Source organism: Pan paniscus, chromosome 10, assembly GCF_029289425.2.
Source record: "Pan paniscus chromosome 10, NHGRI_mPanPan1-v2.0_pri, whole genome shotgun sequence".
Classification (NCBI taxonomy): Eukaryota; Metazoa; Chordata; class Mammalia; order Primates; family Hominidae; genus Pan; species Pan paniscus.
The window spans coordinates 107,712,666-107,737,250 of record NC_073259.2 but is presented as its reverse complement, the minus strand read 5'-3'; the positions used below and the strand labels follow the sequence as shown (position 1 = coordinate 107,737,250).

Genomic DNA, 24,585 nt, shown 5'->3' with positions numbered 1-24,585 from the left:
CATAGAAGCTTTCTATTTTTTGATCTCAGTAGAACAAGAAGTAGAAAATTATGCCTTGACTAATGTTGAACTTGTTTTAAACTATCAGTTTTACATAATAGAGCCCTGATTTATTTTTCATGTACCATCTCCCCACCGTGCCTTTCCTAATAGCTAATTTGCCAGATACAGCAAGCACATTCATATTGCCTTAATCATGCAAACTCTATGCCTCATTCCCATCTCCCCTTTTCTCTGTCAGAATTCTTATCTCATGAGGTGCTTTTGCTCAAATGCAAACACTCTGTGAATTCTCTCCTCTACTTGCCCTGGTTGCTTCCTCTTTATGTTTTCTAATACCTTGTTTTAGTATCTCTGTAATGCTTATAATTTTGGTCTAGTTTTACTGTCTAGTTATGTATAGATATGTGTCTTTACACCTTGAGTTCAGAGTTTATGACATACTTATATTTTTCTTCCCTCATCCTAGAGTTCAGCCTTGTAGACAGTAGTTTTTAATCAATAAATATTTAATAAATTTAAATAAATTTATTTGAAATATTGGGCATAAACAATAATTTTTTAATTAAGTTAAGTAGCAATGAAATTATGCACACAGGAAGTTCAGGTTGGTTGTAAAAGGTATGTGTATTCACTGATGCAAAAAATTAATTGAATAACTCTCATATTACAGGTGAGATTGTTTTCCTAGGACCATCTATTTATTATGAATTAGGAAATTGGCAAGACAAGCATGATGATGGAAAGAAAAGACTAACTTTATGTGATAAATGTGCAGTTAACAGTGTGGAGGAAGAGAATATTAATATGTTTGAGGGATTTGTACAAAATAGAGGAAATGGGATTATTTAGCCGGTAAGAAGTGAAGAAAGGTCTAAAATGGAGAAACAGATATGAATAATACACGTCTTCTTTTAAAAAGTGTTTTTGTCAAACCTTTAAAAGTTTTGTCAAACTTCCATGAGGTAATAGGGTATGGAGTAGCTCCTTCTGAAAACTGCTGAATACTGGACAAAAATATGTCAAACATTCATGATCAGACCTGGATAAAAGACAGGACTGTGATCCCTAATAGAAAAGATACAAAGGAGGCAAACCCTACCATCACCCAGCTTTTTGCCTGAATCCAATTCCTAAATATGGTGCCAGGTAGAAAAACAGAAACAGGGTCAAGTAATCCTCTGAGTTGAAAGTACAGAAACTAGAGTTGGGGAAGGCTGAGTCAGCTAGAATTTTCAGGCAGAGGAACAGAAAAGAGGGTACTATACCAAAAAAGAGGTCCAGAGAACAACCTAAAGTTATCTTTGTATCTTCAGTTGAATATCAATCTGCACAAGAGTGAAACTTCATGAAGACAGAAAAAGAAAAACCTCCAAAGAAAGAACAATACTGGAGATACATAAACAGAAAAATCCCTGGAGCTCACACAAGGCCAACAATCATTCAAGTAACTACCAGCCCAAGTAGAGGGATCATGCTTAATACATGGCGCATTCACTAGACATTCCAGAGGGAATGTAAGTCTTAACAGTGGGTTAAGTTAGCTCCAGAGTAAAGGTTACTGTAGACCCACCTAAAAAAAAAAAGTAAAAGCAAGCCTTGAATGAATTAAACTGATCTCCAAATAACTTTACTCTATGCCACAACGATGTCCAGTAATTTTTAAAGAAATACAACTACACTCAGAGCCAAGTGTGGTGGGACATTCCTGTAGTCCCAGCTACTCAGGAGGCTGAGGCAAGAAGATCATTTGAGTGCAAGAAGTCAAGGCTGCAGTGAGCTATGATTGTATGACTGCACTCCAGCCTAGGTGACAGAGTGAGAAGCCATCTCTTAAAAAAATTACTGCACATGAAAATAAGGAAAATGAAAGTCATGAACATGCAAAAAATTAGTCAATAAAAATAGGCCTGGAATTACAGATTTGATTGAATTTGTATATGAGAAAATAAATATTTGCTATAAATATGCTTGATATACTCAAAGGTTTAAAGGAAGAGGTGACATGAATAGAGAAATGTAGATATAAAAGAGTTCAAAGGGAACATCTAGAGATGAAAAAGACAGTATCTGAAATGAAAAATAAAGTAGATGCAATAAACAGCAGACTGTCATTGCAGAAGGAAAGATTGGTGAAATGGAAAATATTGCAAATGAAAGTAGCCAAAATAAAATACAGAGAAAAAAATGACTAAAGTAAATAACAGAGCCTGTGAAAAAATATCATGCAATGAAACATATGTGTAATTGGAGATTCAGAAGGAGAGGAGGGGTTAGGAATGAAAGAATAACAAAAAAATAACAAAAACAATGGCTGAAAAATTTCTAACTTGAATGAAAACACCAACCCAAGAAGCTCAACAAATGCAAAGCATGACAAAAACAAAGAAAACTAGACAAAGATACATCATAATCTAGTTGCTAAAGTCACAAAGAAACTTAGAAAATATTTTTAACTAAATGCAAATAAGAACCAAGAATATTAAACTTTGTAGGTAAAGCTAGTGCAGTGCTTAGAAGGAGTCTCATAGAATTCAGTTCTTATATAGGAAAAGGAGAAAGGTCTTAAATGAAAGACCTAAGCTTCCACATTAAAAAAAAATGAGATAAAAGAGGAAATTAAACCCAAAGTGAGAATGATTAAAATCAATATCAGTAAAATAGAATATAAACAACCAATAGAAATAAAAGGGAGGGGATATGAATAAAGATCCAGGAGAATGAATAGAATAATAAAGGAACAATATGAATAACTTTGTAGCAATAAATTTGACAACCTAGATGAAATGGAAGAATTATTTGAAAGACCTAAATTAGGAAAAGTAACTCAAGAAGAAATATAAAATCTAAATAATCCTATGTTAAAGAAGCTTAAATCATAATGAAATTCTTCCCCACAAGGAAACTTTACATAGAGGTGGTTTACTGGTGAAATCCTTTTAGAAAATAAAAGATAAGGGTTGTTCCCAATTTATTATATGAAGTCAGCATTACTGTGATAACAAAGACATTTCACAAATGGAAAACTATAGATCAATATCACTCATAAACACAGTAACAAAATCCTCAATAAAATAGTAACAAATCAAGTCCGGCATACACTTAAAAATTTTGCATTACAACCAAGTGGGATATATGCCAGAGAGGCAAGGTTATTTTAACAGATAAAATCAATTAATATATTTTACCACATTAACAGAATAAAGGAAGAAAACCTTATGATCATATCAGTCATTGTAGAAAAGCATCTATTCATGATACAAACTTTTAGTAAACTGAGAATAGGAATAATTTGCTCAACCTTATAATAAAAAGCCTTCACAAAAATGCCACAGCTAACTAACATTATACTTCATAATGTTGAAAGGCTGAATGCTTTTCACTTAAGATTTGTATTCAACATTGTACTGGCAATTCTGGCCAGTGCAGTAAGACAAGGGCCAGAAAATAAAGGCATAAAGATTTTAAAGAGAAAAGTAAAACTCTTTATTCACAGGTGATATGATCATTTACATAGAAAATCCTAAAATATCTATAGGAAAGCAACTAGACCTAAAATGTGTGCAAGATGCAAAGTAAATAAACATAAAAATCAAAAATTTTTTTTACATGAGGAACTATCAGTAACTGAAAATTCAGGGTTTTCTTTTCTTTTCTTTTCTTTTCTTTTTTTTTTTTTTTTGAGACAGAGTCTCGCTCTGTCACCCAGACTGGAGTGCGGTGGCATGATCTTGGCTCACTGCAACCTCCGCCTCCCGGGCTCAAGTGATTCTCCTGCTTCAGCCTCCTGAGTAGCTGGAACTACAGGTGTGTGCCACCACACCTGGATAACTTTTTTGTATTTTTAGTAGAGACAGAGTTTCATCATGTTGGCCAGGCTTGTCTCGAACTCCTTACCTCAAGTGATCCATCTGCCTTGACCTCCCAAAGTGCTGGGATTCTAGGCATGAACCACTGCACTCAGCTGAAAATTCAATTTTAAAATTTGGTACAAATTTGAAGTTTGGTTACAAATTTTCAGTTATAAGATGAATAAATTCTGGAGATCAAATGCACAGCATGGTAACTATAGTTAATAACATCACATTGTATACTTGAAATTTGCTAAGAGAGTTGATTCTAAGTGTCCTCACCACACACACACACACACACACACACACACACACACCCCATAGTAACTATATGATGTGATGGAGACGTTAATTGGCTTGATTGTGGTAATTCACAATTATACATATAGCAAAATAATATGCCATACACCTTAAATATGTACAATTTTGTTTGTCAGTTATGCCCCAATAGTGCTAGAGGGAAAAGAAAATTAAATTAACCTAATAATACCATTCGAAAGATTTTCCAGAAACACGAAATGCGTGTTTACCCCTTCATATTTAACAAGATATGTGCAAGACCTGTACACTGAAGACTATAAAAATATTGTTGATGGAAATTAAAGAAAACCTAATATGTGCAAAGATATACCACCCCTACAAATTTACAAATATACCACCCTTACAAATTTACCCCTACAAATTTAACAGGATATGGGCAAGACCTGTACACTGAAGACTATAAAAATATTGTTGATGGAAATTAAAGAAAACCTAATACCTATGGGGATATACCATCATGTTCATGAAATGAAGAACAATGTAGTTTAGATATTTGTTCTCCCCAAATTGTACTATGGACTACAATCCCAAGCAGAATCCAAGCAGGCTAATTTTTCAGATATTGACAGCTTACTCTAAAATTTATGTGCAAAGGCAGAGAACATAGAATAGCCAAAATAATTTCAAAGAAGAACAAATTTGGAGGATTCTCTGATTCCAGGCTTATAAACGTCTATCAATGTGGTATTCACATAAGAAGAGATTTACAGGTCAATAGAACAAAGTAGAATTCAGAAATAAGCCCATACACGTATGGTCAATTGATTTTCAAAAAACTGCAGGACACTTCAATGAGGAAAGGATAATCTTTTCAAGTAATGGGGCTGACTACTTCTACTTACATATTAAAAAAATAGGTTTCTTAAATCTCAACCTTTACCTCATGCTGTACATGAAAATTAACTCAATATAGAACAAAGATCAAAATGTAAAAGCAAAAATCTTAAACTTATGGAAGAAAATGTAGGAAAATATCTTAACTTTGTGTTAGGCAAAGATTTCTTATATATTCACCAACAGTACAAAGGAGGTATGTCTAGAATATAGAATATTTAAAAAGAATACTCTTACAACACAGCAATAAGAAGTCAAAGAAACTTGGCTCACGCTAAGGTTGTAATCGCAGCACTTTGGGAGGCTGAGGCGGGCGGATCACAAGGTCAGGAGATCGAGACCATCCTGGTTAACACGGTGAAACCCCGTCTCTACTAAAAATACAAAAAATTAGCCGGGCGTGGTGGCGGGCGCCTGTAGTCCCAGCTACTTGGGAGGCTGAGGCAGGAGAATGGCGTGAGCCTGGGAGGCAGAGCTTGCAGTGAGCCGAGATGGTGCTACTGCACTCCATCCAGCCTGGGCAACAGAGTGATACTCCGTCTAAAAAAAAAAAAAGTCAAACAACCTAATAAAAATGTGTAAAGGTACTTCACCAAAGAAGAAGGTAAATGGCCTCTAAGCACAGGAGAAGATATTTAGCACATTAGTAGCACTGGCAGAAATGTATATTAAAAGTACTGTTATTGTGATAATTCTACATACCATTTGATAACTACATACTATTGCGATAACTCTACATATATACCCATTAGAATAACTAAAATTAAGTGTTGCCAAGAATGTGGAGCTACTGAAACTCTCCGACACAATGAATGGGAATGTAAAATGGTACAAACACTTTGGAAAACACTTTAGCAGTTTCTTAAAAAGTTTGATGCATTTACCGTGTGACCTAGCATTTTAGATATTTACCCAAGAGAAATAAAAACTTATGGGCACTCACAGATTTTAATGTGAATGTTAATGGCTACTTTATTCGTAATGGCTGCAAGCTGAAAACAACCAAATGCCCATAAATAGATGAATGTATAAACAAAACTTTGGTATAGCCATACAATGGAATATTACTTTGGATTAAAAAGGAATAAACTACTGATATGCAAAAATAGGAATGAATCTCAAAAACAGGCTGAGTGAATTTTACTAACATGGAAGAAATGGTTGTGGTGGAAAGATAGTGCAGGGTAGCCTTGCAAGGTAATTTTCAGAAAATTTTAAACAGATGTTTAGTGTTAATAAGCTTTATAGAAAACTTATGCCAAACATAAAGTGCATATGCTACTATATTGTGGCAGAAAAAAGATTTCTGGGGCTACCAGTAGGGAAATATTGATAGGAAAGGGATTCAAGGTAACCTTTTGCGGTGATGGAAATGTTCTGTATCTTGACTGTGGTGGTGAATGCACAGGTATGTACATTTAAAATGGGTGCATGTCGTCTTTTCTTTCTTTCTTTACTCTCCCCTTTCTTCTCCTTTGCTTCCTTCTCAGTTTCTTGCTCCTTTTCCCTCAGCTTTTTGAAAATGCCGTACTGTATGGAGGATTCTACATACATCTACCTTTTGACTCTTAGGTTTTTAATTTTTATATAAAATTTCACTTGTTTTCTTTCTATTTTGCATTAAAGTAACATAAGAATCCCCTATTTAAATAAAAATTCTATTAAAGATTTGTACCAATACAAAAAATAAATATATAAAATGGGTTCATGTTAGGTATATAAATAAGACTTTAATGAATTTTATTTTAAAACAAAGAAGTAAACTTTTAGAAAAATGTTATTTGTTCATATAAAATGATCTGTCATGGAGGATAATTTAGTTTTCCCAAAGTTATACATTTTGCCTTCTGTACTGTCTTGTTGAAAAAAAAAAAGTTTAAACTTTCTAAGGTGACTTAAACATTTTTTTTGAAATTAGCTTCTGCGTATTGTGCATAAAATTGGCATCAGTTTAGACTTAGCTCTTTCTAATATTGAAATAATAAACAGTATTAATTACTAGGTAAGGGTCAGATAAATGAACAAAAGTTTTGAGAGATAATAAAAACGTTCAAATTGATTGTATACAAGTAGAATAGCAAACAAAATATGTTCTTTGAAGTTTCCTCATGTTATGCAAAGGATGTCAAATATGTAAACAGCAGGCAGGAACATAATGTGTTGGAACTAAGTGTTTCAGAGGAATTGTAATGTCTCATGTACTATTAAAAAGAGAAAGACTATCCTTACTTTCTTGTTCAATATTTCTTGCAACTAAAACAACTGCTTTAATAGCAATTCTATCCTTCAATAAATGTGAAATACATTTGGCACTGGCAAATCCTCAAGTTTAAAATGTCACCATACATAGTAACGTTATTTCGGAGTGCAGATACTAGGAGATGTACTCAGTGTACTCATTGGCATCAAGACTTGTTTTTCTTCTTCCTTTCTTTTCCTTGCAGATATAAATGCAGTACAGGATTCACAGCTAACTCCAAATTAATCTTAGAGAAATTTTATTTTTCAGCAGACTTAAATGTTGCAGCTTCGGTGAATTTTACTAACATGGAACAAATGGTTGTGGTGAAAAGGTAGTGTAGGGTAGCCTTGCAAGGTAATTTTCAGAAAATTTTGAACAGATGTTTAGTGTTACTAAGCTTATAGAAACGTATTTAACAATAGGGTTTCTGATCATAGCTAATATGTTCAACTGTGGCTTTAACAGTAGGTTTTCTGATCATTGCTAATATATTCAACTGTGGCATGTGATATCTCTCCCAGGACTAAATTTAAGATGGTTGAGTCTGTTCCTTTGTGAGTAATATGATCACTGACCTATCATCTATCTGATCATTAATACTATCATAGCTTTGGAATAAGTAAACCAGCTTAACACCTCACGTTTTCTTCTTAGTGCCCCATTAAGCCCTTAGATCCCTGGTTTTAAAAGATTGTAAAAAGGAAAATATGATATATCATGCTATTACATAGTTGTTGCCTTTTAAATTGACAAAATAATAGTTCTCATGTAAGGTCTCTTGTGTAATGAGATTGGCTATGCAAGTTTGGAGATAAGATGTATCCTAGTGTGAAATTGCTTGCATAATAAAGAGGAGAAGACTTTAAAGAGCTAATGAAAACAGTCTGCAGGCAAAAATAGACACCAAGAATTCTATTCTTCTTGGTGGAAGGGGAGATGAAAAGCACCCTTCTACCCAATTATTACTATAAGGAGAAAAATATTGATAGGGGAGGGGGAGGAGTTAAGCTGTGCAATTTAAAGCCCATGCACCTCCGCTATAGAGTTTGTGGTAAAATCTAAATTGTGCACCAATGGTTGTCATAAATGTATTCTTTCATGAAATCAAATAGATGCTGTTTTCTACATTATTTTGAATATGGAAGGAAGACAGTGGGAGCAAATGGAGTTAGAGAACAAAGGACATTAAAATCTGGGTTATAGTTACATTGGTTCCTCTTAGAACTAGTGAAAATGTTCACACTAATAAAACATCTATGAGGGCAAGCTGGCATTCATTCATTCATTTACTCTTCATTCATTTTCAACACATATGTGATGAACTGTTATTCAATGTACTAGCCAAGTATCAGGCTTTGGTAGCTAACCCAACAGGCATCTCTGCAATCATGCAACTTTTATGGACTAAGGATAGGAGATACTGAACCAAAGTCACACAGTAACTATAAAATTATCATTGTGATAATTGCTATTAGAAAAGCAGGATACTGTGAAGGCATATAAGAAAGGAAATTAATCTTGACGAGAGCATCAAGAAGGCCTTCCGAAGGAAGTGAATTATATTTATACCTAAAGCACCAATAAGATTAATCCTGATGAAGACAAGCAAAGGAATTTATTTGTTAGGATTTGACACAATAGCAAATAACAAAAACATCTAAAATAATAATAATGGCTTAAAGAGAAAGAGTTTGTTTTACTCCCACTTCTAAAGCTTAGAGCTAGGCAGTCCAAGGCTGGTAGGGATCACCTCTATGAGGAACCCAGGATTCTTCTATTTTGTTGTTCCATTGTGCAGGTCCTCTAGTTCCAAGGATACTTCATGGCCCAGGACAAATGCTCCAGCTCCAGCTATTTCATTAGCATTCAATCAGCAGGAAGAGGAAGGGGAGGAAGAAGGGCACACCTATTCACTTCAAGAGCACTTCTTATATCCCATGGTTATGACTTAGCCATGTGGTCACACCTAGCTGCAACAGACACTGGACAATGTGGTATTTATTCAAAGAATACATGTGCCCAGCTAAAAGTTGGAGTATTAGTACCATACAAGAATAAAAGAAGGTGTTACTAAAGACAAAAGGAGGAGGGGGGACTGTATATTGGGAGATGACTAATAGTCTTTGCCAGAGAAAACCAGATGTGCTAAGGTAAGGTATGAGGCAAGAGGAAGTTTGGTATACTTGAGGGAAAGAGGGAAGCTCAGTGTGTTTAAACATTATGGGCAAAGGAGAGGAATAGTGTTATGTTCCTGGACCAAACCGAGGGTAGGGTTGCTTATTCTCATGGTCCAATAACAAGATGCAGACCAACTGGGAAAGAAGAGAGTTTACTTCTGTAAACGGGTACAGGGAGAAGGCCAGGGAAAATATTGCCAGACCAACTCAAAATTACAAAGTTTTCCAGAGCTTATATACCTTCTAAGCTGTATGTCTACGTGTAAGTGTGCATTCATCTAAAGACATAAGTGATTAACTTCTTCTCATCTATACCTAAGGTCTGAGTCCTGAAGACCTTCCTCTGGAGCTTCAGTAAATTTACTCAATCTAGATGGATCCAGGTGCCAGGGGTGATTACGCTTATCTTGTCTCCTGCTAAATCATGAAGATTTGGGAGTTCCTTTAGACCTCAATAAAACTTGTTTGTGGAGGTCTGGGGAGTTCCTTCAGACCCCCAGTAAAACCTGTTTAATACTAAACGGGTTCTGTTAAGAATTCCTTTGTTATTTCATCATGCTTCAAGGCCCTGGAAAGGCCTAGGCAAAACTCTTGGTGGGCTTTCGTTACATTCCAGCCTTCGTATAAGGGCACTGGCTCTATCAGCTTTAAATATTTAATTTAACCACTCAGTCAGTGCTGAAACAGTTGTCATGGAGGCCTTCCTGTTCAGCTGTTAGTGAGACCTGGCCTGCCAGATTAGTGGTGGGATACAGAGGGAGGTAGGGGCAGATCATGCATAGCCTTTTGGATCATATTAAGAATTTTGAACTTTATCAGAAGAACATGAAAAGCTATTGAAAGTTTTAAGGAAGAGGAAAACATGATCACATTCTCATATGAAAAAACATTTCTCTGATCACTGTGAACAGGTTAAAGACAACATTGGCAATACTTAGAAAGTTTAGGCCAGGCACGGTGGCCCATGCCTGTAATCTCAGCACATTGGGAGGCCAAGGCAGGTGGATCACCTGAAGTCAGGAGTTCAAGACCAGCTTGGCCAACATGGCGAAACCCCATCTCTACTAAAAAAATACAAAAAATTAGGTGTGATGGCGGGCACCTCTAATCCAAGCTACTTGGGAGGCTGAGGCAGGAGAATCACTTGAACCTGGGAGGTGGAGGCTGCAGTGAGCGGAGATTGTGCCACTGCACTGCAGCCTGGACAACAGAGTGAGACTCCACCAAAAAAAAAAAAAAAAGTAAAAAAAGGTAAAGGTAGGCATACTCTTTGGTGTATACAATTTCTCATTTATGAATTTATCGTGAGAAAGTCATCAGGCAAGTAGAGTAAGTATTACAAAGTCTGGAAGTACACCCACTGAATGTGGGACCGAGGCTAGGAAAGCTTCACTCTTTCATGTATAATTTTTTATTTTGAATGATTTGTTTTACAATAAGCATGTATTACTTTAAATTTCATTGAAAAATCTATAAAGCAATTTTACTTTAGAACTAAACAAAGGCAAAAAGGCCTGTGGCAATGCTATAAAGCAGTCTAGATTGCTAACTCATTCCAGATTGTTGCCTTTTGCTTTGATCGCCATTTCTGATATTGCCTCTTTCCTGGATTCTGCCTTTTGGCCTGGTCCCTTTGCATTGACAATCTTGAACATTTGTTGTCCCCTTGAAGAGTTCTAGTAATTAAGGAGGTGGCTTCCATGGTGTGGTAGAAAGACAATAGGACCTAGATTTAGAGGACTTGGATTATAATCTGGACTCATTTGTAGTATGATCTTGCAAATCGAGTAACATTTTGAGCATCAGTTTTTTTCACTTGTAAAATAGGGATAATTCTTACTCTATTTTATTGGGCTATTCTCTATCTGAAAGCATTTTATAAATTATGAAGCACCATTATATATAGTTGTCATATAATTTACACATACACATGCACACACACACACAGACACACACACACACAAACACACACTGCCTCACAGGGAAATCCCATTTCTTCAATGTTAGACTAATATAATTATTCTCAAAAGTGTTTTTCTTTGATTGAGCTCAAGTTTGTCTCCCTACAGTATATTATTGTGACTGTTTTTCAATTTGCAACAACATAGAATTGGTCCAGTCTTTCTTTATTACCGTGTAATAACCAAGAAAGCTAATGGGTTCAAACTGTATAGATTTAGGTCTATTTTTTTTATAGTAGAATTTTCACATCTTTCTGGAACTTCAGGAACACAGTTTGTTCGCCAGTAAAAATTCTGAACAGCATTTGGAATAAAGGAAACCATCTGAGGTTAAGTGTGTTCCACTGGCTTCTTCCCATATATAATTGAAGATTATATGTAGCTTGATAAAATATTTTCCTTCAAATCTTTAACTGTAAAGAAATGAAGTTAAAAATTATGGTTTTACACAGCCAATTTATATGCTGTCTTTAGGGGGCAGTGCTAAACCACTGATAAGTTTCTTCATTTCTGCAAAGCTACTTGTAATAGTTAATATAAAATAAAGCTAAAATGGCAATCTTAATATTTGTGATACAATTATACACACCCCTTTAATATTAGTAAAATTTTCTAGGTAGTCAAATGAAAATAATGATTTGAAGCTCATTTATTCAGTGATTCATTCAATAAATATTTATTGTTTCATTATGCACAACACATTGTAGGAGATACAATGTGAATAAGGCAATGTTTTCTTTCAAATAACTTACTTCACAAGGGTAAATAAGCCACACTTGTGTCTGTGTACTATATTTGCACAAGCACACTGTGTGTGTATACACAACTCTTTTATGGTAAAAAATGAAATAGCAGTACTTATTGATTTTTTATGTGCCAGTCTCTGTCAAGCAATTAATTTTATCTTCATACAGCCCTGCAAGTGGAAATGATTACACTATTTTTTCAGATAGGGAAACCAAGGATTAATAAGATTATGTGATTTGCTCAAAATCACAAAGCTTGGAAGTGGTAGAGCTAGGATTTAAACATATATCTGTTTGAGTTAAAAGCCAATGCTCTTTGCCACTATAGCATCTATCAACTCAAGGTGAATGTGAAATACCAAATGCAAACATTTGCACAAAGAGAGACAAGCAGAAGAACATGATATCATGCATGCTTGTGGGAAATCTGGAAAATTTTAGGTAAGGGATGAAATCTGAACTCTATTTTGAATCAGTGGGATTATAAGAAAATAATAAACATGATAGTTAATACTTATTGAAGCTGTATGTGTCAGGCACTTTATATTTATTACCTCATTTAGTCATCAGGAAAAAGCCCTGAGAGAGGTTCCACTGTATTGTTTTCCATTGCATAGATAAGGCAAGAGAGGCTGACAATGGTCTTATCTACTGAAAATCATACAGCTAGTGAGGCGGGTATTTGGAACTTGAATTCAGGACTGTCTAATTTTAGAGCCCAAGCCCTTAACCACTACAATACGCTGTGCAGACAAGTAGGGTGAAAGAAAGAATAAAAGCATAAAGCATGATTAGGCAAGGGTAAACAATTCCACCTGGTTATAACCTGAGGTGAGTATAGTGAAAAAGTAAAAGGGCTAAAAAATCATTTGACTATAGAACTCTGAAGCCAGATTAAGGAATTTGGATATCATTTGCTGTGAAATGGGAAATAATTGGAGCTTTATGAGCAGGGAAGAGAGATAAGCTTTTTTTTTTTTTTTTTTTGAGGGAGGAGAAAGAGATAGAGGAAATTCCCTGTGTGATTGGATTAAATCATTGTAGCACCATTAACAAAATAGAAAAGAATGGATTAATCTAAAATGTTGATAATTCTTGGCCAACTATGAGGTGGTTTATAGTATGTGCCACATCAATGCTGACGGTCAAACTGTTAGCTGATCATGAGCTGGTAAAGGAGATACCTTTTTGATCATTTTATTTATTCCTGTGAACAACTTTATCAAATATATATATATATATATGCTCTTTCAGATTAAGATTTTAAATTTCCCAAGATTTTTAATTTTACTCAAAGGATCTGTAGGGTCAAAAATCCCTGTGATAATCACCTTCTATTATTGATTTGAGAAGTGTGTATTTATGAAAGCATGGGCTGCTATGTATCAAATTGCAGAAATTTTCACTCCCTGTCACAGAAGGCAAAATGCTCTCAGGAGTATACTCATGTAACAGAAACATATTCACCAAATATACCTCTTTTATTTAAACTGCAGTTATTTACATCAGTGTGGTTTTTCAGTATATTGTCTTCCACAGGGTATTGTACCAAAGGAGTGGTCACAGAATGTAGTGGTGAGGGGAGAGTAGGCTTTGCAGCCCCCTAGTCTGGGTTAGAATCCTTTTTCTGCCACTTGCCAGCTTCGTGACCTTGGGTTTTACTTGACCTCTCTGTCCCTTAGTTTCCTCATTTATAAAGTGAGAGGAAAAATATTTGCCTCAAATGGCTGTTGTGTGAATTAAAATAGTTAACAGACAATAGGCCAGTGATACTCCAAGTCACATAGTAAGTTCTCAGTCTAACAGTTGTTATTATTATTGTATTTTATAGACAGCGACTGATTGGGGGACAACTTAATTTCATTGCTTCTTAGTTACTGACAAGTGATCAAGGGGAAGTTAAAATGTGAATGCAGAAAACAAATTCTTTTAAATAGGAGGAAAAATAAAATCTTATATTCTATTTTTAAAAGGAACAATTTTGGGGGGAGGATGCTATTTACAATCCAATATGTAGAATATATTTACTTGCTTTAGTAATCATGATCTATCAATGTTGTGCTGAATGCTACATTCAGAGGACCTTTAGACAATTTAGTGTATTTCTTTTTATTTATGCATATACATCTTTTTTTTTTAAATTGAGTCTGCTAAGTATTCAGCAGGCTCTTAGAGTGTGAAGTTTTTCCTCAGTTTCTGCAAATTTTCATGCTTTATTTCTTTGACCCTCCCATCTCTACTCTTAATTTTTGGAGCTCCTTTTGTTCAGATGTTAGAGGTCTTGGTTTGACCCCTAGTTTTCTCCACTTTTAAATTCTGTTCATCTTTTGGGAAATTTTCTCAGATTTTTCTTACTCTTGTATTGGATTTTATGTATTTTGTAACTTTCTGTTCTTGTTTCATGGCTATAAATATCTTCTCTCTGAGGATACTATTTATAACTTTTTTCTCTATATTTATTTTGGTGTCTGTTAAGAGGTTTTTCTCAAATATATGATTCTTGTGAGTGGAACTTGTTGAGGTTGGCTTCACAGTAGAGATTGATACATAGATCCCACCATTTTCCTGCTTATTTATAGATCTTTTTTCTTAGGAGGTCTGTTTCTACAGAGAGGAGTATTCTAGTTGTTTATCTGGGAATATAAACCATGCTGCCATGTTGTCTAATGCAAATATGGTAAGGCACGGGGTAGGTTATGAATCTTCATTACTATATAGATATTAATTCTCTTGTTTTTGGAGACTCAGTATATCTGTAGTCTTAGAATTCATAATCCTTTTGCTTCAACTTCTTCAAAAATTAAACCTCTAATTTCTTGCCAGTGGTAAAGATTTAGTTTCTTGGCTGGGTGAAAAGGAGATGGGTCTAGGGGTATAATTCTTTCTGATACTGAGTTTCAGTCTGTTTCTGCCCCACCTACACTTACACCTTCACAGGTAGCCAGTCCCTCCAATTCTTTCCACATGAAGGTTCTTTGCTTTCAGTGTTCTCATGTTTGCTAAGTCAGGTAATACCCATCTGTTATCCAAAAGTTACCCAACATTATCCAGAAGTTTTCTTAATATTGTCTGTTCATCTCTCCTGTCATCCTTATTTTTATGGTGTAAACATTTTTATAAATTTTCTACCATCATTTTAGTGAGATTTGGGAGATAACGAAGGAAAATATATGTGCTAAATATGGAAGTCTCATTATGAATTTTAAAACTGTTACTCCTGTTATATGTATGATATGAAAGTTTATAAAGTTTTATTTCAGTGGCATTCTGAACAAACTGGTTTATCAGGAGTTCCCATTTCAATAAAATATTTTCCTGTTAGTGCCCTAACTGCATTTTTCCTTAATTTTATGCCTAAACCTAAATTCTTGATAAACTATGAGATTTTTCTCATTTGTTGCTATTCAAATATTTTATTAGGCCATTATCATGTTCTATTCTTCATTATGAACTTCATATATTATTTTATAAGTCTTTCACACCTAGTTTTTTTCACTTTTAACTTAAGTTGGACTATACATATTTTTATCTCAGTCACAGGGCACAGCCATGTAACTGTGGCTAAAAGTGAGCTGACTTGTTTGCCGAGATATACCACTGTCATTTATAGAATTTAATTGATGTTAAGATATCTAAATATCATTGATATAATATATTGGTATGATATAAATTTAATTTCAGAGAACCTCATCTACAATCAATTTGTCACCAGGAGAAGTGGAAGAAGAGGATGATGATGAAAATACGTGTGGGCCATCAGGACTTTGGGAAGCATTAACTCCGTGTAATGGATGTAGGAACCTTGGCTTCCCCATGCTTGCCCAGGTAAAAGTTTGCTTTTATTAAGGTCCAATAAAACAAAAATGGTTGCCTATGTTTTTAAGATAAAATCTCCCTCCCCTTCGAAAATCAAATTAGGATCTTGTTCACTTTGTGATTTTGGATCTTGTGGTTTTTCTCAAAGTGTCAAGTAAAATGTGCATATAACTTGGTGTGCATATGTGTACATATGCGAAGACATAATTTATGTAAAAAATTATTATTTAGTTTGGTTATAATGCGGAAAAGTTATCTTGTTTATGAGGTTTTAATATTTTGAATCCAGAAATATATCAGTTTAAAGAATGCTATTTTTAAAAAGTAAAAGTTGTCTACAGATATAGTTATAAGGAAACATATTATGGCTGTTTAAAAGCATAGCCAGTGATTATATTTTTCACATCACAATGGAGCATTGTAGAATAATGGGAATGTGTACTTCTGGAGGTTTTGGAATAAAATCCAAAGATGAAACCAGAACACTAAAATATTGACTATTAGTTTCAAGTCATTTCACTATCATTAAGACTACTTTAATTCTGTAGTATCACCTTCAGGTTCCTGTTGTGGGTTGTGAACCATACACTCTTAGAGGAGTTTCAGAAATGACTAAAATATTCCAGAGATAGGAAATTTGAAGCCATGGTGAAAATATCTCTGCACAATAAGCAAAGAACTTAATATGAAAGGGTATAATGTTAAGAGGTTAATTACATAGAACGTGGGTGGAAAAAGCAGTCCAGGACAGAAGATAAATCACAGTACTTATCCAGAAAAGTGTTACATCTCAAAGATATTTTCCCTTCTGTCACGACAAATATGAAACAATTATGTCTAAGAAACCATCACGTCTTCCACATGTCTGTATCATAATTTGATCATAGCCCCTCAAATTTCAATATTAATTTGTTGTAGAAAGCTAAGTAGGATATTCAAATCAGTATATAGTACTTAAAAAATCTCTTCATAGGACTTTAAGACAGTTTACTGTAACCTTTACAGAATTGTTGTCAATACATACTAAACTGTGAGTTCCATAAAGGTAGAGATTCAACCTTTTGATGCTAGGCATCTGCAGTCTAACACGTAGTTCCTGGCAAATCAGAAGAATGGGTTGGATGTGGTATCTCACACCTGTAATCTCAGCCCTGTGGGAGGCAGAGGAGGGTGGATTGCTTGAGCCCAGCAGTTCAAGACCAGCCTGGGCAACATAGTGAGACCTTGTCTCTACAAAAAATACAAAAATAAGCCAGGTGTGGTAGTACACACCCGTAGCCCTAGCTACTCAGGAGGCTGAGATGGGAGGTTGAGGCTGCATTGAGCTGTGATCATACCACTGCATTCCAGCCTGGGTTATGATAGAGTGAGACTCTGTCTCAAAAAAAAGAAAAAAAAAAAAAGAAAGAAAGAAAAGAAAAGAAAAGAAAAAATGTCTTCTTTATCAAGCAAAATCTGATGGATGTAAAACAAAAAAAAATAATTGGAATGAAGTAATAGTTGAATGAATCTCAGTGAACAAATGTGTATATTCTAGGGTGTCATGTCTTCACTTAAAGTTTTTACATATAGTTTTTTACCTCATATCTACATGGGTAAAGGGAAAGAAAATTAACAAGCATAAGTTGTATTTTATTAGCTTACCCTTAACTGCTTAGCAGTTTATCAATAATTAAATGTTTTAACCTATTTTCCCCTCATAAAACTGCATTTGTAAAAATACATTTCCTAATCATTACTTTACCTTATATCTTAAAAAGAATTACTGAAATAAAATAATCAGGGTATTTACTATATTAGCCAGATGACTGCAAATCAAAAAGCTGTCAGTAATATGATTGTATCTGATTTTCTACCACCTTACTAACATTTGCTTTTTTCTAAATTTGATTTTATTATTTTATTAGGCTTGGTAGTACCTTGCTTTTGGTCTACAATTTTTAATATTAGATTTGCTTTACCTTTGGCCATTTCCTTGGTGAAGACTGGTATTGTTCAATAAGTTTATTAATTCCTCAGATGTTCTAGTTACATTTACCACAAAATCTTTCCCAGTCTGCAGCTTTTCTTTTTGTCTTAATTTGTATGTGTACAAGTGCATCAGGTAATTTAAAAAAACTATCCAATTGATTAAGCTTCTCAATCCTATTTTTCATTTAATTCATCTTATCTAGAACTCCTTTTAACATAAATTTCAATTATGGCTCTATATTATTTTTTGCTTGTTGATATCTAGTTTTCCTATGACTTTCCATTGAACAATAACTCATATTCCTCTCGTTTTTATCCTTTTGTTTTGGTTTTACTTCTGAAGGCTTGTTTATTTCTGCCTTCCTATTTTTTAAACCACATGACTCAGTGTTGGTATTATTCATTATTAAATTAAAACTAGCAGCTGACTTGATTGCTCGCTTTATAAAATCTGTATTTTGTAAGTACTATGTTGAGTTTAAAAAGTATCTCTATTGGGATTTTAATTGTTACTGCATTAAATCTATAAATGTACTTGAGATGCAGGTTTTGGGTGTTTTTTTTTAACTGAATTTAATCTAACAAACCAGCAATAAGACTATTTTACTGATGTTTCTCTCACTATAAATTTTTCTTTTTTTTTCAGATGGAGTCTCGCTCTGTTTCCCAGGCTGGAGTGCAGTGGTACGATCTTGGATCACTGCAACCTCTGCCTCCCTGGTTCAAGCGATTCTCCTGCCTCAGCTTCCTGAGTAGCTGGGATTACAGGGGTGTGCCACTATGCTTGGCTAATTTTTGTGTTTTTAGTAGAGACAGCATTTCACAATATTGGCCAATCTCATTTCAAACTCCTGGCCTCAAGTGATCTGCCCGCCTCGGCTTCCCAAAGTGCTGGGATTACAGGCGTGAGCCACTGCACCCAGCCTCTCACTATAAATTCTTAAGAATGTGTGTGTGTGTGTGTGTGTGTCTGTGAATATTATTGTTTAAGGGCTATCCTTTAGCATTTATATTTGTGTGTGTATATGTGTGTGTATATATATATATATATACACATGTAAACATGTTTTATGTATATGTAACATGTTTATATATATACATTTTCATTGCAAAATATATTAAAGAATTTTTGAAGTTTTGCAATTAAAAATATAATATATATAGCATATTTTTGTGTATATATAGTATATTTGTACATATATATAGTATATACACATACACACGTACACAATTTGCAACATTTTTAAATTCATCTGGTTTTTTAGTTTATACTAGGATTCAACCATTCTCAACCATTCACAAATGGTAATTTTTAAATCTTTTTCTGTTATTATAAGTATCTATTATCTAAATTATCTCTTAAACTTTGATTACAAGAGATGAGGTAACAGGATATGTATTGTTTTAGAATTTTAAGAAAACTGTGACCTAGGAACAGGATCTGATAGTAATAAGCATCAGGATTTGTAATCAGAAGCAGATTGAAATATTTACCAAAGGAATATACAATTTAAAAAGAGATTGAGTCAGATTAAGATTTAGAGAAAAAATACAAAATGTGCAGTGCTTTTAACAATGATCCCTTCTATAATTATCAAGGGACTACAATGTGGTAAGCATGCTGACAGTCCTTGAATATAAAGATAAAGTTGGTCTCTGTTAAGAGTTTGCAATATGGTCATTTTAAAGCCTCTTAGGGGGTCTCCAGTATCATATGATACTGGGCTACATACCACATGAAAAACAAAAATTGTTTTATTTTTAAATTTTTTCATTTGAAATTATTTGCTGAAAAGTGATTTATGGTTAGATGTGATTTCTCAGTAATGTAACCTTGAAATTCGCAAAGCTAGAACATCTAACCTGTGAAATGTTTTTCATATTTTGAAACCATTTTTTTCAGGTCTGAAGCACTTTTGGAGGCCATTAAAAATCATTAAGTTGTAAGCACTGTGAGGGTCTACTGGTAAACTGCTTCCTTACAATATATACAGGAGCCTTTGGGATCTGTACAATTAGTACAGTACTATGTAAAATTTTATATCCCCAGATTTGTTTGATTGGAATAAATTATATTTCACATTTATAGCCCTTAATTGGATCCAGCAAACATGTATCAAATATCTTTTATATTCAAAGCACAGTGCTTGTCAGAATCATGAGTGTTATGGAAACAATACAGACATAATTGGGGGCCAGGTTACCTATACATTCGGGTTCTGGGTTATCAAACCATATGATGTATTACTTTAGACTCGAGCAGACTTTTTACTTGCAAAATTAGCATATTGGCTAATCCCATGGATGTGGATCTTACAATTCTAAAATGATCTAATTTCCAGTTTTTGTCCAGATTATGAATTGATCCTATATTACGTTTTATTTTTCTATCTCCAAGAATCCTAAAATTGGAGAGAACCAGGTAAAAGATGAGTGCTTTGCAATTATCTTTCCATTGTAACTAGATTGAAGTTTCTACAAATTCATGAAAATTTAGAATTCTAAATAGCGTCAGGGGATTAAAATTCTTGGAAAATACTAAGAAGATTTACTGTAAATAGAGCTTTTATGGGACAATTGCAAAGCAGTTAATTAAGATTTAAGAAAGGAAATCAAGAATGAAGAGACTGGGAAAATTAAGCCCTTTCTGGAAAGTATGATTAAACTCAGAATTTGTTTCTCAACACTACCATTTACACAGTGCCTACTGTGTTCCAGATATTATACATGTATAGTCTCAAGGTGACCATTTAAAGAAACAATCTACTAAAACTCACAGTTAATGTGTGGCAATGCTGTGATTCAAACCTGGAGAGAGAGAGAGGAGAGAGAGAGTCTGTGTGTGTGTGTGTGTGTGTGTGTGTGTGTGTGTGTGTGTGTGTGTTCCTGGGTTCTCATTTTATATTTTGGAAAACAGTTTTAGAATAATTCTCCTAATGTAGGATCATATCTGAGAGTAATCTTCAACATTTTATTCTGTCATCTATTAATTTATTTAAAAAATATAAAGTTAAGGGAAAGTTAGTTTTCAGAGCCTGATCATAAATTGCCATTAGTTTTATTGCTACCCTTCCTGTCAATAGAGCATATGTTATTAGAGCAGATAATTTGAGTTGATGGATTTTATTATGGTGAATCACATTGTTCCCCTCCACAGTCTTAGGTGAGATGTCCACTTCTGCACCATGTGTAGTACCGGGCTTTGAGGTTATTACTGCAGAGTCAATCCAGCTAGGTAGAGACCCTCTGGCTTCCATCCCATTCACGCATGTGGCCTCATACTCCAGAGTTGAGATACTGACTCCAAATGCTGAGTAGCAGAGAGTCAGCCTTTGAGTAGCAGAGAGATACTGTCAATGCAACAGCCTTCTCAGTATCTCTCTGCTCCTGTAGCCACCACATTCATGCTGCTCTCTAGGGAGAGGCCAGTAGCACTTACTGATATGCTTGAAGTACCCTTTTAGGACAAGAATGTGCACACAGCCCTTGCTATAACAAGATTAAGACATGGAAGCACCCACTAATAGCCATGCTGGCTATACTTCCTCCTGGACCTCTGAAGGCTGCTTTTGCCAGTGCTGTGTTTCTCTCCTGAGTCTGCAGACTTGGTTGCAGCCACATCCATGGTACCTGTGATGGTGCTTACTGTCATCACTACCGCTGTTGCTACCCTGCCCCTTCATCAGGCACTATAGGTTTTATGACTGCAGGGGTGTGTGAACTCTTGAACGTAGTATATGTGGGAGGTATGTTGGATTCATATCTCTATTGTATAATCATAATAGGTGGATCCAAACATTTCAGCATTCATGTGAAGTCTACTGATTCTGAATTGCTCCTTCTCTTCACAAAACTTCATGGCATATCCCTAGGGAGAGAACAAATAAGCAAAGAAAGTGAGACCAGCAAGATCTCCTTTCTCTTCCTATAGGTAAACAACAAAAAGAAATTATTGCACAAGTACACAAACATGTTGTGTTGCCACCAATGTATATAAGTGGCAATTGCAGGGAGACACGTCCTACAACATATCAGCCTGCCTAGGTCATAGTATGTGTTTCAGAATAGACTGCTCAGGATGCTTTGGACAGCATTACAACATTGATATAAAATGAACAGCTGTGGATATAAAATGAAGAGTTGCTGACAGCTAAGAAATCTCTGAAATTCAGATTTGGAGAACCCTGGAGAAGCACTAGGAACCTCCTCAGTGTACCATGGCCTCCAAATGGAAGCTCATTTGGCCTTCAGACCTTCCAAATGCAATGCATTTCCCAGGTGAGCTGCAGCACCAAAGGCTCTACAGGACCTTTGCCTGCTCTCCCCCAAAGCATCCTGGCCCCATCTAGTCTCTGCATAGACTCACCACTGGGCTCCTCTGCACTTCCTCCAACACAGATGAGTCCAATGTGTTCCCAGCTAGGATAGCCCTGGTACCACTGTAAGCCTCCACTGGTGGTCTCAGGATGTAAACAAGGTTTTCCCAGTGAACAAAAAGGTCTTCACTTGCATCCGATGGGGGACACAGCTGAAGATAAAAAGAGCGGCCCGTAGCAAGCTTCAGGTGGAGCTGCTTTTTTACGCTGTTGTGGATGGTTATTTTCACAAACATCAAGGGAAGCAGCCTGGTTAGTTCTAAGATCTCTGCAGGCAGACTATCTCTTTTCTGGGTGGCAGGACCACACCTGGCATTGTCACAGACAGCAGCTGGTCGGGCCAGCACCATGACATCAGGTAGTGTGAGGCAGGGGCTGGTGCGAACGATGCCCACTGTTACCATTCGGGCACGGTTGTGCACGTCAATCACTTCTCCTCTTTTGCTGATCTGGATAAAGTCGCTCTCAAACATGGGTGCATACCTGAATATAGTATACTCGCCTTTGTACAGTTGCCGCTGCAGCTTCCCCATGGAGGTGTTAAACATGCCCATTGCGGGGCTGCTTTGGGCCGTGTAATACGGTAGCATACAGCAGTCCTCCATGTCTTCCTTTTATCAAGACAGTTCCCAGCAGCTGCTCCACACCTTCCTTAACATGCTTTAGCGGGCATCCTGTTTCCTTGGCTACTCTGGCAGGTGGGCCAGCAGTCGTGTTCTGCAGGCTTTCTTTTTTGTCCCCAAGTGACTGAGAACAGGGTGGGGTATTGATTACCAACTGCTCAATGCCAGAGACAGTCGGTCCCCTGGATCCAGACTGTGCCCTGCTTAGTGCATGGAGCTGTCAGGAGCACAGGTGTTGGGGCCCTCGTGGATGTCCGGGCACACAGGTGTCAGTGCTCATTCGGGAGGGACCTCCATTTGAGCCTGATATTCCACTTCACAACAGCCTTTGCTCTTTGATTCCACAACCTCAACTGGCAATCCCACTGCTCTTCTTCCCAACCTGAACCATCCACTGCTGCTAAACCACCCCGCAGGACCACTTTTATCCTCCCCTACCCACTGTGACCTGCCCCATCACACACCCCTTTGTCTCTGTCACCCAGTAGTCCCTGCCTCAGAGCAGGGGCACCGCCCTCTCCACCCCACCCTCAGCCCCACCGCCCTCCACAGCTCAGCAGACCACTACCCCGCCACCAACCTACCATCTAGGGACCTTAATGCATTCTGGCAAATTGCTTTCAAAAGGGTTAGAGGTAAATTTTCTGTGCAAGGCAAGAGTTTAATATACATTCTCTGTATACTCATTTATCCAGCTCCTCTAGTTGTAGACATTTATTTTAAAGAGAGAATTGGATAAATTGGTAAACAGATTGGTACAGGATGTTTATCAATGTTTGTTGTAGAGTAAAAAATTGTAAACAGCATTGGTGTCTTACAACAGGGGATTGCTTAAATAAATTATGGAGCTTCTGTGATGGGACAGTCTACAGCCCTAAAAATGATTACGTAGTTTTCCTATTTATTGACATGAAAAGATATCCCTGACCTTTTTTTTTTCTTAAAGAATAAGAGAAAAACTGATTTCAAACTCATAATATAGGTGAGATTCAATTTATGTAAGACCACGTGTATGTGTTTGTGGGTATGGAATTATGTTCAGTGAAATGTTTAAAGTGCTTAGGTTTAATTTTCATTTTCTTTTTAACTTCTATTTTTATTAGGAAATTTATTTCTGTTACCAGGGGAAATAACTATTTTATTGGCAATGTATTTTTTTTTTTCTGTTTCTATAGCCATGATAAATTTTATGTTTTGACTCACCCTCAAACTGTTGATGCAATTTTTGAGCTTTTACCTAGACATTCGTACCCTGGCTATGGAATGAAAAGAGCCTTAAACATCACATTTATGCTCTATTCTTTACCATCAGATTGTATTGAAAAAAAAAAAGCTCTAAAGAATTTTGCTAGGTATTGCAAATATTTTCAATTCAATAAGATTATAATATCTTTATTGAAATGACAGTACACATGATAATCCACATGAACACAAACACACACACACACACACACAGAGCCATAGCCATAGTTGAGTTTTTTTTTTTTTTTTTTTTTTTTGAGATGGAGTCTCACTCTGTCACCCGGGCTGGAATCAGTGGCGTGATCTTGGCTCAGTGCAACCTCCGCCTCCTGGGTTCAAGTGATTCTCCTGCGTCAGCCTTCCTAGTAGCTGGGACTACAGGCGTGTGCCACCACGCCCGGCTAATTTGTATTTTTAGTAGAGAC

The 24,585-nt window shown here is 35.8% G+C and overlaps 2 protein-coding genes across 10 annotated transcripts in view; one reads left to right on the top strand and one right to left on the bottom strand.

The window, feature by feature from the left end:
• The window catches only part of ANKS1B (ankyrin repeat and sterile alpha motif domain containing 1B), a 1,251,294-nt gene that overhangs the window by 306,168 nt on the left and 920,541 nt on the right, over window positions 1–24,585 (top strand). For all 9 annotated transcript variants that reach the window (XM_034934289.3, XM_034934279.3, XM_034934288.2 and 6 more), the window contains one exon: window positions 15,814–15,957. In XM_034934289.3, the coding sequence (XP_034790180.1) occupies window positions 15,814–15,957 (144 nt within the window). The remainder of the gene's footprint in view (window positions 1–15,813; window positions 15,958–24,585) is intronic.
• On the bottom strand, window positions 20,896–23,391 carry GARIN6 (golgi associated RAB2 interactor family member 6). The gene is made up of 2 exons (XM_003832614.4): window positions 22,286–23,391; window positions 20,896–21,787 (listed from the first exon to the last, which is right to left on the bottom strand). Exons 1-2 carry the CDS (start codon window positions 22,898–22,900, stop codon window positions 21,677–21,679), a joined length of 726 nt encoding a protein of 241 aa, XP_003832662.1. The 5' UTR covers window positions 22,901–23,391; the 3' UTR covers window positions 20,896–21,676.

Bases quoted from the DNA above. Each gene is read 5' to 3' on its own strand.
- GARIN6 (XM_003832614.4), bottom strand. From the start codon at position 22,900: ATGGAGGACTGCTGTATGCTACCGTATTACACGGCCCAAAGCAGCCCC. The intron at 21,788-22,285 runs GTGAGTCTATGC...TTCTCTCCCTAG, and splicing joins AAGTGCAGAGGAGCCCAGTG to GGATATGCCATGAAGTTTTG.